The sequence below is a fragment of the Dermacentor silvarum genome, chromosome 4 (genome assembly GCF_013339745.2).
Source record: "Dermacentor silvarum isolate Dsil-2018 chromosome 4, BIME_Dsil_1.4, whole genome shotgun sequence".
Classification (NCBI taxonomy): Eukaryota; Metazoa; Arthropoda; class Arachnida; order Ixodida; family Ixodidae; genus Dermacentor; species Dermacentor silvarum.
This window is the reverse complement of record NC_051157.2, coordinates 22104925-22123122: the sequence shown is the minus strand read 5'-3', so window position 1 is coordinate 22123122 and position 18198 is coordinate 22104925. Positions and strand designations below refer to the sequence as shown.

At 44.7% G+C, this 18198-nt stretch overlaps 2 protein-coding genes across 3 annotated transcripts in view; both read right to left on the bottom strand.

Annotated features, from left to right (window-relative positions):
- The window catches only part of LOC119449623 (beta-1,4-glucuronyltransferase 1), a 144155-nt gene extending 126366 nt beyond the window's left edge, over positions 1 to 17789 (bottom strand). Inside the window, exon 1 of the mRNA XM_037712838.2 lies at positions 17778 to 17789. The gene's annotated coding sequence lies outside the window, so the exon portion shown is untranslated. The remainder of the gene's footprint in view (positions 1 to 17777) is intronic.
- Positions 837 to 18198, bottom strand: part of LOC119449618 (AF4/FMR2 family member 4-like) — a 179572-nt gene continuing 162210 nt past the window's right edge. For both annotated transcript variants that reach the window (XM_037712834.2, XM_037712832.2), the window contains exons 14-21: positions 16610 to 17776; positions 13687 to 14071; positions 11415 to 11647; positions 9765 to 9965; positions 9142 to 9216; positions 7746 to 7839; positions 6635 to 7007; positions 837 to 4517 (exon numbers count right to left, since the gene is read on the bottom strand). In XM_037712834.2, the coding sequence (XP_037568762.1) occupies positions 4375 to 4517; positions 6635 to 7007; positions 7746 to 7839; positions 9142 to 9216; positions 9765 to 9965; positions 11415 to 11647; positions 13687 to 14071; positions 16610 to 17776 (2671 nt within the window). In that variant the 3' untranslated portion in view covers positions 837 to 4374. The remainder of the gene's footprint in view (positions 4518 to 6634; positions 7008 to 7745; positions 7840 to 9141; positions 9217 to 9764; positions 9966 to 11414; positions 11648 to 13686; positions 14072 to 16609; positions 17777 to 18198) is intronic.

Here is an 18198-nt window from a genome sequence, read left to right as displayed (position 1 = left end):
CTTGGAAAGCCTGCTTCGCGAGCCACTTTCGCACGTGGTCGATCGCCTGCTGTAAGCTGTGCTCAGTTGTGCCCCTTGGCTTGGGGAAACGGCACCGTTTTTCAGAGCTGTGGCGTTGGTTGAACCTCGGGGTCTTTTTTAAAGATTTAAATGTGTGCTATGCCAAAGCATATAGAGCACAACATGTACCGAAAATGGCGGTTTAATAATGGTTTGAAGGAGCAAAGCAGCATGTTCCGGATAATTATCTAATGGCACAAAGCCTCATGTGGTGGTAAATCGTAGTTGCATGACACTGTGTCAGTAGTGGTTCGAGCTTCGCTTCCCTTGCAATCAGTGCCCAAAATTTTTTGCTTTTTACTTCATCAACCTTTACATACGTGCTAGCCCACCTTAGGTGCCACTGCTTGATCTTGGAAAGCTTTTTCCTAGCGCTGTGAATTCACTTTAAACAGTGGTCATGGGCAGATTGCATTGAACCAAGGTGTCACCAGTCCACCTAAAAATATAAATTCTTGCTTTTTTACAGGACTGATGTGGCTAAAATTTTGCTCGCACCTTCTTGGACAGTTGAGGAAGACGAAGTTGCATGAAACTAGAAAAACATATTTCAGCAACAAAATTTAATATTTTTGGCACCATGTACCCCCTCAATGTGATTTGCAGTGCACATGCCATACTTCAGCACATTGTGCCAAGGAAAGAAAAGAAGTTAGCAGTGTTCCCCCCACCCTAATTGAATGCTTTTAAACAGTGTTCTTAAGCACTGCTACTGGCAGTTCTATATTATATAAGTCTGCACAAGCACAGGCAACCAAGAAAACAGGGAGGCACAATACCTTTCAAATGCATATATTTTATAGCTTTTGTAAGAAAGCAAATACATCCTTTTCATCTCATTTCTCTCCGAAAAAACCGTGACTCCACTACTCGTGGCTCAAAGAGGCATATGACATTTTTGCACACTCCTCTAACGTGGAAAAATATTTACACTTATGTACAGCATTCATAACACAAAAGTAACAAAAAAGAACCATTCTCTGGAGATATATATATATATTTATATGTATTTATATAGTTTAGATATATATATATGTATATGGGTGACGTGGAGAAGGGAAGGGCTGGGCAAAAGGGGAGGGTAACAAAACTACACCCTCGGGGATAGGCTTTAACAAAAGTTACCCAGCAAGGAAGGAAATTAGAAACGTCTCAATCAAAAGACAGGCACCACAATGTATCATGGGCTTTATAAAACAACTACAATGCAGTTGAACAAGTGCAACCACAACTCTTTTTTTTTTTTCCACAGGAAGCATACCCAGGCAAGGCGCAGGCTATGCTGAACATGTGCACGAAGAATGCCTACCCTTTTGAGGGAGAAAAAAAAAAAAAAATGTGCATACACACACACAAGTGAACTTATCCAGCAGAGCTGTCATAGCAGATCTCCTAGTAGCCTTTGGAAGAAACTCATTGCATGGAGGCATAACTCAACACAGTATGCAATGCATGCACTTCTAACGGGTATAAGCAACTCTTCTACTTGACGCCACTCTCCTCCGGCCCCCCTACCCTACACCCCACTCCTTCCAACCGACCAGAAACACGATCAAGCATGAAAAAGTCACCCGCATCATCAACGGGCCAGTAAAAAAATAGCAACAGCACACTTGCATATCAAGCTGCTCACAACTTGTTAAATATCGCTCATCCTTCGACAGCTGTGGCTACTATATATTATTAGAGTTACAACTGCATCTGTTCCGTTGGCTGCTTCTGTAAATAAAATGCGAGGCAGGAGGAAAGGCCAGCTATAAATATCGTCCAGCCAGTAGTCTAAGACTCGAGAACAGTCGTCTCGGGGGCAAAGATCTGCTGTTCCCTACTTTCAAGCAATGCATTTCCTGTAATGTGCCGCAATGCTGAAACCAGTTTCCCTTGCACAGAGAGCAGATTCCAAAAAGCTTTCTGCAAAATTGCTACCATCGAGTAAAGCGCCTTAATCGTGGAAAAAGACAAGGGAAAGGCAAGTTACCAAGTGCCAGTGTCAACAGCACAGTAAAAAATAAAAATCCATGCACTTGTTGCACAGACAACATTATTTTGTTTTTGCACTGTCGTCTGTCCCCATTTCCTCCCTCCTGCACAAGGTACATTATGGCACTTCCAAGAAAAAAAGAAATAAAAATACTGTGATCTTAAAGCACTTTGTCACTGCAGCAAAGTTGCAGTATAGCTGCTGAAGTGTCTGGCTTCCATCCCTCACTCAGCCGTGGGTACAAGCTCAACTGGCAGGTGGCCGCAAGGTGTGAAAAGACAAAGGCATTTCCAAGGCCGGCTCTGATCCCTGTTGCTGCAAGGTCCGTGACAGATGATGGAGGCAAACTTTCCGACTTGCATAGGCTTGCAAACCCCCCTGAAGAATGCCTCGCAGCGATTTGGCCATTCCTTCCAAAACCCCAAACTCCCGAGAAAAATGTAGAGAGAGAGAGAGAGAGAGCAGTACAAGTGCATTAAAAGCAGATAAAAACAAGCCCTAAGACGGAACATAACAAGAATTAAAAAAATGGCAGCCCAACAGAAAGAGAATTCATTACATTTCATTTGATAAAATATTTATTACTTTCTTTATCACGTTCGAGTGCAAAAAAAAAAAGAACATACAATATGAGTGTTATGAATAAATAAAAAGAACTGTCTGGCCGACTATCAAATTCTTGCTTAGCATTCTGTTAAATAAACTGCATGAAGGACTGGTCAAATGCTGCGCAGAAGGGGTGGGAGAAATAAATAAAACAGGGAAAGTAGAGCTGCAAGAAAAGCAATCGAAACAAAAAAAAACAACGAAGGCTTTGTGCTTTGCTGCTAGTGCAGTTGCACGAGAGCATAAAAAAGAAAATTCATGTATATAAATATATATATGTGTGTGTATACATATAACTATCCCTGCGATCGCATAGATGCCTCCCCCTCCCAGCCCTTGCCCAAGTCCCTGATCTGCCCGCTGTGTCCCACACAAAAGTGCCAGAGAGCCATGTTTCGCGTAGCTAAGCGCAGCAATTCACACAGGCCTCCACTTTGCACAGGCATCCCCAACGCGTGTTATTTACAACGGGGATATGAAAAGAAGGAAAAAAAAAAAGCAGAAAATCGAGAGTTCCATGAGAAATGAACCGAGAGGAGAATCTCACTTTGCCCTCTGATTGGCAAAGGCCCATTGACACTTTGCACATTCTTGAAACACAACACTTTAGAGCAGTCTGGATGCTCTGGAACAGACTCGGAGTGGGAGACCACCTCGGCTACCGGACACAACTGCCTGCCTCGGGGTTCTGAGCACATTTGATCTGCTCACGATTATATTAAAAGAAAAAAAAAAATGGCGCCACCTTAATCACAAAGGAGAGTCTCTTGCGCCTTTCCCAAGCTTCTTCAAAAGAACAGGGAACGCTGGTGACGACAGGACAATTAACATCCTGCTATTCCAACAAAACCGGAGCACAGGTGGCTCCCTGCTGTGCGCGCAACAGTGGGGGGAGGAGGGGGGCATAGAAATGAAGAATTCACAGAGGCGGATAGGAGCTTTGATGACACTTTACAATTTCTTGCACAGACAAAGGCCTCTTTAAGTCCCAACATGGCGGGAGCCATGATGGGGTTTGCATCGTGACAATGATTTTTGTACAATTCTTATAGACAAAGAGTGGCGCTGCATCCCTGGGCTTTCCTCCCCGTGCCTTCCTGCACTATCACCCGTGGTTGTTTGCTGCTTCTGTGCATGTGACACTCAACCCCACAGCGCTTCATTCTTTTTTTTTTTCTGTTGCATGGCAGCACACACGACTAAGTAACAGCACAATCTGTGGAGAGGAACAACAAACACTGCTTGCCTCGTCACCTTCCTATGTACACCTTCCCTCTCCACTCCGCCTTTCCTCTCAGCCTCCTTCACCTGTCTCCATCTTTCCACACACCCACTTTTTATGTACACAAACGTCAACCACAACAACAATGGTTACTGGCAGCAACAAGAACAAACAGCTCTCGGAACATACTCTAAAACAAATAGGAAAAATAAAGCCACCAAAGGGGGCGTAATGCAAGAAAAAAAAAAACTGAGGTGCCGCGCTGAGAAACGGTTGTGAAGGAGCCCTAATTAAAAGAACAACAACAGGGGGAAGAAAAATAAGGAAACAAAACACGTCGTGTGTATGTGTACATATTGCAGCACAGCAGCACTGGGTGAAGGAGAAACGCCTCTGCCGGGCCACCCGTGACGGCCACAGTTCACAGAAGCCGTGCCTCGTGCGGCATCGAGCTCACGGTGCTGGTGGTGGCAACACAGGTGGCAGCGGCAGGGGACAGCCCCCATCACGTGGTGCAACCGTCCGTGGAACAGGTGGTGAACCGCTGCCGTAGTCGGCAAACGCCTTCCTGAATGTACTTCACCAGCTCTGAGCACGAGCTGTGCAGTGTCAGTATGCCACAGTCCCGGTCAAGCTCCTCGAAAAACTCTGGCGAAAGAAAAGAAAGGCAAGTACTTTGGTTAGAGATACTACAAACATCATCACAATAATCATCAGAGTATTTCGTGCCCACTGCAGCACGGTAGGTCAATGGCATTTTCTTCCAGCAATCTCCAATTACTTGTCTTGCTTCAGCCAACTCTGCCCGTATGCCTGAAAATTTCCTGAGCTCATCACACCACCTGATAATGTGCCATCATTCACTACATTCCTCTTCCTTGGGCACCCACTTGTCTATCATGTTGAAGCTTTTAATTTCTCTTCACGGAAACACTGATTTAGTACAAAGCTTTGCGGAAAGTTTCCTTAGGTGCTTCATGAATGCACACAACAAAAAAAATGGCTTGGACCGTCTACATTTTTTGCTAGGCACGAATTTGCACGAGCGCGTAGCACAAGTCACCAAAGTATACTATGCAAAGGTGGGTGGGTTGTTCACGAAAGGAGCAGTGGACAGCAAAGTTATTCTACTTTAAATTGTTACTTTAATGATAGTGAACAGAAGTCAGCTGAGACCCTCAAGCATGTACTGTACAGGACATCGACAAGAGAAAAGCAGTTAAGGAAGAATACAACATGACATAAGTACATGTACGACACCAAAGTTCAAATAAAAAATTCCACAGGATTAAGTAACACTATGTATGATGCCACTCTGCTGTACCTGGCAATGAGGTGGCAAATATACGCAGTGTCGAATGAATTGCAAATACTGGCAAACCATGTAAAGGTGCAGAATGCAGTGGTGAGTGACCCCATAAGGAAACATAAGACAGCGAATTGCATCGTCCTTCCCTTCCTCTTCTTATCGTTCATATTTTCGACTTTCATTTGCTCAGGTAGTGAAACTTCTCACCCTGCTGCTGAGGGAGATTTTTGTTTGTGAGGTGGCAAGTGGTACAGGTCCGTGAAGGGACCAATTGGATTATTCGTTTTTTTTGTGGTGCATTTCAGCTGACTTGCACACCCACAAACAGCGAGGCAGAGAAGTGTTGGCGAGGTGGTACTTTGTACTGGAGGTCATTGGTGAATTCCCTCTCCTATTTCCTTATTCAAATGACAAGCTGCGTTCTTCATGTACACATTTGGTGATTTTTTGGTTGCTGCTGCGTGTGATGCTTAACCATGGCAACCTCAGTGTAGCTGAACAAGAGAACTGCCTGTTCATGCTGGCGGCATTTCTAAGGAAACTACTTCTTGAAGCACGGAAATATGAAGGGCAGGTGCAGCACACTTTGCTAAGGAGAAGCCTCTCCTGCATTACTGACACGTCTCTGACTGTAGCGTTGGGCAGTTAAGAGAGAAGACATCGCTATTTTCACTATTTTCACTACTGCTCGCTTTTGGAGATGTCCTTAAGTGACATAAAGTCAATCTCGACTATAGCAATGGACATTAGTTAGCGTCGTTTCTACTGCCTATTCTCCCAATGCACTTGACAAATATGTGACAAGAAAATAATGATGGCAGCAAGTGAACTGGCTTAATATATTTTGTACATCTAAAGTGCGCCCTGCTGCGAGCCCCATGCACCACCACAGAATTTCTAAATGAATACCTAGGACAAAAATGTGGGGCTAGTTATTTATACAGGTGTGTTCAGTGGCACTTGAACCACCATGGGAATGATGGGAAATACTAAATGGGTTTCTTCAAGCTTCATCCTACTGGCTCTGGGAGACCATCTGTATTCTTGTATTGACCTACCTGAAGCTCATACATTTTTCATTGCTAAACTCTTTCACAGCAATAACTGATCTCATTCAGCCTCTATTTCACCAGTCTGTGGTTTCTGGAACTTACACACAATTATCAGTACGCATAGCAAGTGCGAATCAAAAAGCATATCCTAGAATTGGTGATATGCATACTGATTTATTTATGTGCTGAAAAGTGTGCGACAAAATGAATTAATTCTAAAGGAAATATTGCGAGGTTAAAATATGGCACAAGAAAACCACAAAGAACTGCAGAAAAGGCAGCCAATTAATCCAAGCCAAATCGCAGACAAATCCATGTACTACTATATGATTCCCACAGTAGATGAATGACTGCAGTGCTACATTTTCCCCAGTACTGCTCGCGTGAACTCTAATGCCACGCACCTCTGGAGTGTGAGCGGCTGGTGAGCGAGTCGGCCTGCTCCCACAATTCGTGGCAACGGTACAGGCACGTCAGGTTTGCCAATTGGCGCTGCAGCATCAGGTACTGGGACTGCGGTAGGGCTACTGCACCCGGCAGGGGCGCTGCTGCTGCTGTGGCTATGGCCGGCACCACAGTGGCTGTTGTCGCCGGCTGTTGTCTGCTCCCCCCGTGGCCATTGCTGGCCAGCTCACAGCTGCTGTAGCCGCTGCTCTGGGAGCCCACACTACCCGCAGGCGAAGGCGTGGGCGAGTGTGGAGACGGCTGGCACGGGGACCTCTGCAGACGAATGCCTGCTGGAGCCAGTGGTGGCGAGGCAAGCTTGCCCAAAGGGCACTGCAAAGCAAGACATAGGTGCCTTTGGAACAAGCTTGCTTCACAGCAGGGAACATTCAGCAGTATGCTCAGACATAGCCAAGTAGAAGCACAAACACTGCCAAATGGCGTCAGGTACCAATCTTAGTATAAACGCTTTCAGTAACTGCTTAAACAGCAACAGTGTGAACAAGAGAGAGGCAATGGCTGTGCCAGCCAGTATCATGCATTGCTTTACATACTCCTGAAATGTTACCATGCCATCTCTCCAAGAGGATGGTAAAGCTAAACTTTAGACTTAAAGTTCTAATGAAAAAAACCTTTTGATCTCAAAATGTTTTTTTTTTTTTTTTTTAAGATATGATGCATGTTGTTATACGACAGCCACGTATCTACACAAATTTTTTCACAAACCTTGACTTTCTTAAGACAATTTTTTTTCTTCAAACTTCAACTTCAAACCTCCTTCGCATAAGAGCAGGCATTATTTCTCTTGACTCAGCATTTGTTTGGTTGTTTTTTTCGTTGCAACTTTTGCACATTACATATTGAATACATGACTGGATTTAGCAGAGATTTACACCTCCTAAGATTTGGGGCGCGACTTATGCACATATAGCATCTAAAGATGTCTTCCTTGTAAAATTTTTATTCCAAGCAAATCGTGCAGCCATTATGCAAATGTGGTTTTACACTCCACGAGTCCGTACAGAAAGGAAGTAACCATTAGAAATCCCACATGCAAGACTTGACCCTCACCTTTTGGAACTCAGTCAGGGCACGCATGTTCTCACGGACATCATTTTTGTGCAACTCATACAGCTTTTTGTACAATAAAGATTGACACCGTAGGCTGTAAAGGAAGAACAAATGTGTACATTAAGAAGACAAGAATTCAGTAAAGCAAAGTGACACTACAAAATTTTATGTATAAGAGCTACAATAGCTGATCAGCACAGCAATGAACACATCAATGAACACATATAGCCGATTTCAACAGCTAACAGGTCATGAACCTCCTCAATTTTGAGCTTGTTTGACTGTGAAAAAGGTTTGAATTAGATTGTTTAACATATCTGGAAAGAACACTAAAGGAGCAAAATGCAAAACAGTACAGGCTGTGAAGTTAAAGTTCTGTATTGCGTCGAATGTTGTGGTAATGCTCGGCTTGGTAATTCACGACACTAAGAATGTTGAAGGGCCTCAGTTGGTTAACCCCTTAAGTGTTTTGGATAAGCTCAGCTTGTCAGCAGCAATAATCCCGTTTTCAAAGCGATTTGGACGAACTCGGGAAGTCCACTCAGTTTTCCTTCTACTAGTACATACATAGACGGCTGCAGTGCCAGCAATTAAAATTCGTGATTATTTCACTCTTTCACGTTTTACTACAACATGTCAGCACTTTTTCAGCGCCTGGAAGGCTGCGTTGATTCAGTCTTTGTGTTCTACAACACAGATGGCAGCCTTTTCGTAAGTGCTGGAGAGGAGCACTTATTGCGGTCTTTGTTTTCTACAACATAGGTGGCAGCATTCTGTCAGCACCTAAACACCGCATCTTTGTAATCGTGCGCTTTTTGCACCTTTTGGCAGATTTGGAATGATGGAGCCTGCCACGTACAGCTCACACATGAGTTGCGCATGCAAAAGAAAGCTGCTGCTCAACTATGACGGTGAAAGCGAGAGTGAAAGCGATGCACTAGAGTCCTGTTCGTCGAGCGAAGAGCATGACAATACATAATCTTCTCATAGCTTCTTCGACTGAAAGTGATGATTAGAAAAGCAAAGACAACACTGACTTGGTCCGACAGTGGTGCAGCGACTTAAAAACATGAGGCAAATTGGTTGAAAAAGCTTTAGGAGGGTTTTCGATGTAGTGAAGTTATAAAAAAAAAAAAAAAATGTCACTTTTGGTAAAAATAATAAAACACTGAAGGGGTTAACAGCACGCACTGTAGCGCTCAAATATTGAGAGTAATCGGAATGGGAATTGAAAGATTGAATCAACTAGTACAGCAATATTGTGCAAAGGTGCCCATGAATAGCAGCACCACAAGTTACACTTGCTCATTCAGAATGTGTGAGCCTGTTAAGGGGCCCCTTGGCAAAGTGCAGATAGCAGAGGAGCAACACAATAGGCAAAAGTGTAGGTACACACCTAAGCACGGCAAGCTTGTTGTCAATGCTGCCATAAGCATCATTCTGGAGCTTCTGAAATTTTGATGAGATGTGCCTGCAAAGAGAAATTGACAGTAGATTAGTGACCATTGCATGCTTGTTGAATGAGCATAACAGTACTGCAATGAGCAGCTTACAATTTAAGCCATGTGTTTAGGTGACAGTGATGCATTTGATTCAAAGCACTTGAACACTTGAATTCCACTTGAACAAGTTAACAATGGGCTTAAAAGGATTTATTACAAGCATATATCAATGATAACATAGATCTTTGGAGGTCTAAAGAACATGTGCTGCTAAGTGGGATGCTATGGTGAGTGGTAGGCTGACTGAATAACTGCGCGAACAACATCTGGCAATTATTACACAAGCTTTACATCAAGCTTGATTCATGGTCAAGACAAGGAACTAGATTAAAACAGTGTGCCACTTCTTCGCGAAGACCTGAACTCTGAAGTACTGCTTAAATTAAGTCAACACATAAGACTGAAAGCAATATGCTTGTGCCTCCTTGTAGAGGTCAAATTGACAATGATTATGAAACAAGAGCATCTGCACTTTCAGCTATTCCTATGCAAGAGCCTGGTTTGCACTTTGACTTACTTGATGAGAGTGAGTGTTTCCTTGTACATGCGGTACACATTGTCAAGGTCGGCACGACCGTGCTCCATGGCATTGCCCGTTAGGATGAAGTAGAGCACCGCTTCTAAATACTTGACCGCCTGTGCTGTGCGGTGCACTTCTCGATCGGCCTCGTGTTTCAGCCGCTTGGCCTCACACAGAAAGTAGTCTGAGCTGCCATTTCTGCAATGCCAGAGAGAGCACACACATTTTAGCGAGAAAGCGTCTTTTCAGGATCCACTAATGGCAGACATGGGGAGTAAGACAGACAAGTAAAATATGTAGTCACTTTTCATAAATACAGCAAAATCTTGATGATATGAATCTCTTGGGACAGCGCGGAAATTCGTATCCCCCGAAATTTGTATCACCCAAAAACATTTAAAAAAAAAGAAAGAAATCATGGAGGGAGACGTGGCAATGAAATGGCTGACTTGCTCAAAATTTGCTTTTTTAATTCATTTTTTTTCTCACAATCCAAAAACCTTACTTTATCTCATGGCAAAATATATGGAAGAAACAAGCAAGTTGTAAAAATTGCACCTTTTTAGTGTGTTATTTTTAAAATCAGGAAGAAAATCTGGCTTTGAGAGGTGCTATCTCACCACTGATCGTGCTAGTGCGGCTTTCCGTAGATGCAGTGCCGCCATCTTGGTGGCGCAGTAAACATGAGATATGAAATTCAAATAGTTACAGCGCTGTATTTCTCCATGCAGAAATAAAAGCAACAGCAGCATGCGGGAAGCGCTGCTACTGTGTGATGCAAATTTGAATCGCTGACACGCTTATGTTGTGCACATTTTGGCAGCTGCGAGGTGTGCACTTCATGTGTTGCGAGGCGAACATTTCAAGATATGCCTGGTTATCTTGAGTTTCTTTTGTTGCTGCATCCTAGCTGCTGCCTGATGTTGATATAAGGAGATGATTTGCACAGGATAAGGTTATCTGTTTACATTTTTTTTGCAGCAGTGAAGTACTTCATAGAGCGCAATCTGATGGGTGAAAAAGTAGAAAAGTTTCGAATTGTGATCAGGTGCTGAAGACAACAGAAGCGAATGCTGCCGATCTTACTAATGCGGCAACACTGGGTTCCGTGTGATTGCCAGCTCCTGACAAGTTACACGGTGTTTGAAAATGACCCAGAAGTTGCATGATTAACGTAGCCACAAAACTAGCAATCAACAAATGATGTGCATGCATTTGAGCTAAAGAAGCATAATCCACGAAATAGTGTTGAAGCCAGTGCCAATGCCAAAGCAAATGATCTTGATGAAGGTGATTTGCAAGAATACCGTAGATCTAGCATCATTTGACCACCCACCTTGGTTGATTGATTGATTGGGTTTGTCATTCTGAAGCAACACTGGGGCTATGAGAGACGCCGTAGCGTAGGGTTCCAGAATAATTCAGATCCCCTTAGGTTCTTGAACTGGCACCTAAATCTAAGCACAACAGTGTTCTTGCATTAAACCCATGAATTAAACCCATGACCTTGTGCTCTGGAGCAGAATGCCATAGCCATTGCGGAGGGCTATCGCCGCATCAACTTGCACCAGTTGATGCGGCGCAAGAAAAAGCAAACTGGTGAGCTGAGCCTTCAGCATCGATGGTGCAGCAGCCCAGAACACTCACTTTGACTCCCACTCCCGGTGCGAGTTGTACGACAGGAGCTGGGACGGGTTGCCCCGCTGGCTATGCCCGTCGGCGGGCTCCTCCTTCTTCGCCGTTAGAAGGCCTCCAGTCCCAACCGGCATGGCCGACGACATCCCCCCGCTGCCCAGCGATCCCATGCGGCTGCCGGGCGTCTCGTGCCCGTGCACTTCGCTCTGGTCTGAGCTCGACAGGAGCCCCTCCCAAGAATTCACCTGCAGAACAGGTGCAGAACAGGTTGAAATGCACCCAAGTTAACACATAAACATGATTACCGTATTTACTCGAATATAATGCGCACTTTTTCCCCCATAAAACAGGTCCAAAAATTGCGTGCGTGTTAGAGTCGAGTACAACCCTGTGCTACCATATAGCCATCAGCATTTCAAAATGGCCGCCTCGTGCGCGCTTCGAGCCTAGCTGCCGTAACTTTCACCATGTGCTGCAGTACTTGTGTTTAGGCATTAGTCTACTGTCTGTCTTCCCGTTTTCTGCGTTTGCTCTATCAGCATGAACTGCCGAGTTCATCACGATGCCACATTTAAAAGGAAAGTGATCATGTGCGTGGAGACAGACGGAAATCGGGCTGCATCACGGGCGTTCGGCTAATCCGAAACTAGCGTGCGGGACTGGCACAAACAGGAAGAGAGGATTTCGCCCACAAAACAACGCGGCAGGGTTTCAGTGGACCGAAGCGGAACGTATTATGCGACGATCCACTCGGCTATACGATCGCCTTAGCCTTATCTTGAAAGTGATCTGCGATGGGGAGAGTTGGCCGCGCGCTGTTTTCACCGCTTACATTTCGCGTTTAAGCAAGAGGCGTGCTAGCACAAAGGTCAATACGCTAGCCGCGCTTCGTCACTCGCGTTTTGACAGCTAGTTTCTGTGGTCAATGAGCGAGATGTGTTCATGTTTGCTTGTGCGCGCGTGACACTGTGTTTTAGTTAGTAAGCAAATGTTTGCAAGTTTATACGGCCGATAAAACTACACTATCCTTATTTCGCATAGCTGTCTGCTAATTTGCTGTCGTAATCAATGCTTCGCCTTTCGGGCAAAACTGCAACTTTTTTTTTATTCATCACAACTTTAGTGCATCGGGAGTAAATCTTTGTTTTTTCCAAATGAGAGAAAGTTGTATTTCTGTATGAAAGCATGAGGTACGCGGTACTGTAAAGGATTTTCTTTTTTTTTTTCCAGTCACGGAAGATGAGTGCACGTTACAATCGAGGGCTGGTTAGAATCGAGTAAATATGGTAAGCACGTGACGTCAAAGCACATGACTCAAGCTTGAAGGATAGCAATAACTATAGGGATTTGATTTTAGTGAAGCAACAGCCATATGAGCATGCTAGACCTGGGTGTTGCACTATGAACCCCTAAAAGACTGAGTGTTTGGTTCAAGGGTGTCTTAGAATACCAAATGAAGCAGCAGCGTGTTCAAACGTTTTTCTGCCTCTTTCTTTATTTCGACCCGCCATATATTTAGACCAATTCCATTATTTCTGTCGAGGTTAAATAAATTACAGTCGACTGTACATTGAATTCTGCCATGCAAGCCATGGCACATGGCTTGCATGGCAATTGTGTCAAGCAACTGTGCCGAAATGAAGCTTCTCTACTATGGTAATGTATAACAACTTCGTGTGCTCAAACACCATGTCTATTTACCATGATGCATGCCCCAGCTTAATTTTGTTCTTCATGCAATGATGCAGTGCACTTTATTTGTGCACTGTGCTTTATTTAGACACGGCCATGCTACTGTGCTGGAGTACAATGCTCTTTGACGGCTTACAAGAAAGGGGCATTACGCAAGCATGCCTGCAACACCTTATGTTTATGGAAGGGCCCAAGGTAATTGCAAGGAATGACTCGTTGAAAATCTGTTATTTCTCAAACACAGTGTAAGACGCCCAAGGTGGAGCGATTGCTGGCCTACATTTGTGATGCTAAAGCTACCTGTGGCTACCACCACCTCCACCAGTCAACTTCCTCCTACTTGCTAAACTGGTTCATATAAAAGTGGGTAGTATAATTCATTCTTCGATTGAAGGAAACATGCCAGTTTTCTTTAACTACGCACAAGCGTGATTCACTGCACTTTTTCCGCATTTTCACACCCAGTAGCATGAGCCATGCTAACTACGTAAACTGAATTCTGCATAAAAATTGCACTGAACAAACAAATGTGATGGGAGCAAATTAAACCAGCGCAGGAATACTAAATAGACCTGAACACAGGGGCTCTCACCTGACTAGAAGAAACGACATCGGTGCTGCCTGCCATGGCACTGGGGTCGGAGCTTGGATCATCAGGTGCGGCCCGAGACTTGCTCGACGATGACGCCCCATCCAAGTGGGACCGGGTTCTTGAGCCAGATGACTCTTTCTTCTCCCGGTGGTGATTGTGGTGCCTCTTGGACTTTTCACTAGAAGGCGTTGTCTCTCTCCGAGACGCTGAGCCTTTTTCAGAGCGACTCCTGCTGGATGAAGAGGGACGCCCACGGTGTTGTCGTGAGCCACTCCGCTGACTTGAGTATGAACTCAAACTGCTTGGGCTGTCACACGAGCGTAGAGGCTCTGGCCACGCATGACGGCTCTCTGATTCATCATCTGGCCGTGGCAGTTCAACTGGCCTGTGGCAACAAATTGTGCAAAGGAAAAAGCAAAAAAAATTTAGCACCTCAAAGGAGACAGTATATGGTGGCTTTTCAACTATGCTGGCAAATTTGTTTTACCGAACCACTACTACTCACTACGACAAAGACTGAGAGGTTCCATGCCATCATGACCAAGTTACTAATAATTGTAGGAATAAAACAAAATAAAACATTTACTTGTGTAATTTTGCCTATTGGTGCACAATGACAATTAGTTCAATATTGTGTCCCGGCATGTTGCAGTTATATCTGCTTTTATTTATTCACACCATGCAGTACAAAAAAAGTGAAACTGCCCCTTTGCCTCTGTTGGTGTAACAGAGGCAAAGGAACAACTGGAACTGCACCACGAGTACATCATGCTCAACCAATCCTCTTTTTAATGGTCCCTGGATATTGATAGTATTGAAAAATAAATATCTATAATCAATTACCTAGCACCTTAAGTATTGATTTGATGCATACTGTTTCAGTTTATATGCGTAGTTTTTGACAGAGAAAGCATAAAAACTAAAAAGCATATTGCTGCAGTCCCTTTTTTGCAGCTATGTTTTTTCTGTGCCATGTGAAATAAAAAAAATATTGATGCATATTACGCACAGTGTCTGTTAGTTTGCAGTGTATTTAAAAGAAGCACTCAATCAAGATGAGATGATGTCAGTCTTTATAAAAATTTCATAGACTTTCTAGAGCTAGAGAAAGAGCTAGGAGAAAGATGTAAACTGGTCAGAACAACTGCATCTCAGGCTTCAAAAGGTGATCTGAACTTGTGGATGATACACTGGCAGTAAAATCAATAGTTAAAGTTGCATGACTGACCATCAATTAGCTAAGAACACAAGAAACATTGGCACTAGCTTACTAACGATAGTTAGTTTCATTTGAGTCGATACTGACTGGGGTACTGAAAAGGGTACTGACAGGACGTCTTTGACTATTCATTTTGTTGCGTTAAATAAAGTTCCTAGATTTCTAAGCTCTCGAAAAAACAGTGATAAGCCTCAGAGTGCCATAAATAATTTAATAGAAGAGTTTTCCTACAGCCAATTTCGTTTTTATTTCCCAGGAGGACACTGCGTTGTGGCGTCACGGCACAATATCCTCCTGGGAAACAATTGTTATGCACGGTTGTTGTGCACGGTTGTTGTGCACGGTTGTTGTGCACGGTTGTTGTGTCACAGACAACCCGACTCCTACTACCGTCTTGTAAACACTTCATTCTGAAGGCCCTCCTGCCTAGCCAGCATGCATCCTTGGTCCCCTTACCAATGTGACACATTACTGGCTACAGCAAGGCAACTTGGAAAACCATCATGGCTTGCAAACTTTTGCTAATTCTGAATAAGTGGCACATATATACAGTGAGCCCAAAGAGCAGTGCAATAGACTACTGCTAATTCGATTTTTCGGTTCATATGACCCTAACTGAAGGTTCTGGCTGGCGCCCATTAATTTCTATGTGCCCAAATTTTCGTTATTTCGCTGGATAATTCTACCTTGACCAGTCAGCATGCAAGTGCCTGACTCCTATGGTGACCACAACAGTGGCCCCTTCACTGGCAGCGTCTGTCTTGGCAGAGCTCAGGGGACAGTGAATGCGTTGGACACAAGTCACACTTCCTGTCGAAAACGTCTATTTTCAGTCTGTCCTAGGAAGACTTTCAAGCAATGACAGTAGCTCACAACGTCCGATTACAGTATTTACCCGATTCTAATGCGTGCCTTTGTTTTTTCTCAGGAAAACTGAGCATGAAACAGCATTCAGAACATTTGTACGCTTTGCCGCATAATAAAGCTGTAGTTTGGCAAAGCTGGCTTTATAGAACCAATCGTCAGTGGGCAACAGGCAGACACTTGCACATATTTCTTGCTAAAAAATCAGGTACGTGTTAGATTTCTGCTTTGGTTAAGTGCTTTAATGTTATCTCTACGCTAGTTTTCTACTTTGGACAAAAAAAAAAAAAAGAACAGGCACGCGTTTGATTCAGGGGCGTGTTAGAGTCTGTCAAATACTGCCGATGAATCAACGATGTGTTCTGACGTTTTTTTCTGCATCTTGTTAAATTCGACAAGCAAGATAATTTGATCATTTTCGTCAGCCCCCTCATGGTCGAATTAATGGAAGTTGACTGTATAAGATGAAACGCCACAAACAAACCACTTTTAAAAGCCACCATTACTTTAAACACAGTGTTAATCTGATGTATTCAAAATGTTTTAGCTTTGTCTGCACAAGTAATATAATACTGTGTTTCGTGCGGCAACAAACAGCTAGTCAAGAAAGCATCAGAGATTATTTTAGCTATGGTCAGTGGGTGAAATGATCTCAGCAGTGCTAATCTCTTACTGCTAACATTCTCTCATTGTTGGGTGCAATGAGGCCGAGTCACTGCTCTCCAAATGATTCAGGCATGTGCCCTTGACTATAACTGTTCGTAAACTGGCCCTAACACTTTTTTTGTGTGATACTACAACCACACTACTTCAACAATAACAGCACAGGCTCCCACTCACTCTCTCTTGACTCGTAACGAGCCACTGGAGCTAGTTGACACCCTCCGCTTCTTTTCCTGCTCTCTGCTTCCCCTGTCCTCGTCCGGCACACTTTTCCTTTTCGAGCTTGGCTTGCCCTTCACTGGGGAAGACACTGCACTGCTACCCAAGTTATGCTTTGGCCCATCGGGCTTCTGATTAAGCGCAGCTGGCCCTGGGTCCAACGGGTGCTCTTTTGAGAGGGATGGAGACGGCTGCTGCCTCCCTAGCCGGCCGGGCAACCGAAGGAGGCGGCTTAAGGCAATGGAGACAACAATGCTATTCGATGAAGCTGTGGCAGGCGCACTGTCCCGAACTTCACTGCCACTGCGCTGCCCAATGGGAGACAACAGTGAAGGAGGTTCGGGAGGAGTCCTTGGCATGCCCATCCCTTCCCTCTTGGGTACAACTAGCTCATCCTTGTGCGCTTTAGAATCACCACGGGACGGCTTTGGTGGCCGGACACGCGATGACGCAGCCATGGCAGAAGTTCGTTGATCAACTCTGCTGTCCTCGCTGGATGACAGCCGCCCCACGGCCGATGGAGGAGGCGGTGCCTCATCATCACTGGACGAGTCAGACAGCACTAAGCGTGGCTTGTGAATTTTGGAACGTTTTTCGTTGTAGCGGTCCGAATGACTCCGCTTTGAAGTCGTCCGACTGACTGCTGGAGTAATGCCAACGGGTGTGGGTTCCCTGGCCGTGACATCGCCTTCCACCGGTTCAGTCTTCGCAGGCAGGACCGGGGTGACAGGTGTCTTGTTCCTTGGGGGTGGGGCCAGGCTGGGACTAGTCTCTTTCTTGGCAGCCTTGGATGGCCATGACCGTTTTACTGGCTCTGGCTGTTGCTTGGCAGCTGGGGGCTCGGGTTCTGACTTGGGTTGTGCCGGCTGCTGCTTGCCCAGCCTCATGGTTATCCTGCCATTCTGCATCTGGCAGGGACCTTCGTCGTCGGACAAAGCGGCCGTTACACTCGCTGTCAGAGGAGCAGGTTGATGGTCCTGGGGTGACGGACTACGTGGAGCGGCCCGTGCATGGCTGGTCAAGGGCGGTGGACTCCGAGATGGGCTCGAGTGCACCGGGGAAAGAAGAAAATTTGATGGCTTCGTGACAGGTGAGCGAATCAGGTCCAGGCCTTGTGGGCTGGGACTGTAAAGCAAGACAATGTGGAAGTCACATGCTGTGTTCCAATCAACAAGAATCAAATATTGTTGCTCATGTTCTCCACTCGTGTGGAGTCTCTGAGCAACTTTTCAGCACAAGCATACTGGCATAATTCCTTTGCAATTTTCTGTCTTATAACAAGAAAGTATTGCTGAGACTAACCCATTTCTTTCTGACATCTGGCTTTATACAGCTTCTATTTCACTATAGTAAATTGTTTCCATGTACAAATGCAACCTCACGAACTTAAGTATTCTGAACAAAGCTCCACGGCAGCTTTGCCATTAATAGCAGCTGTAAAATTTATATGTGCCTCTGCTTTTAGCCTCTACCTATAGGGTTGCATATATGCCAGAATAAAGCTGTAAATGATGATGCTCTTGAATTTCATAGTGATAGACAGCACT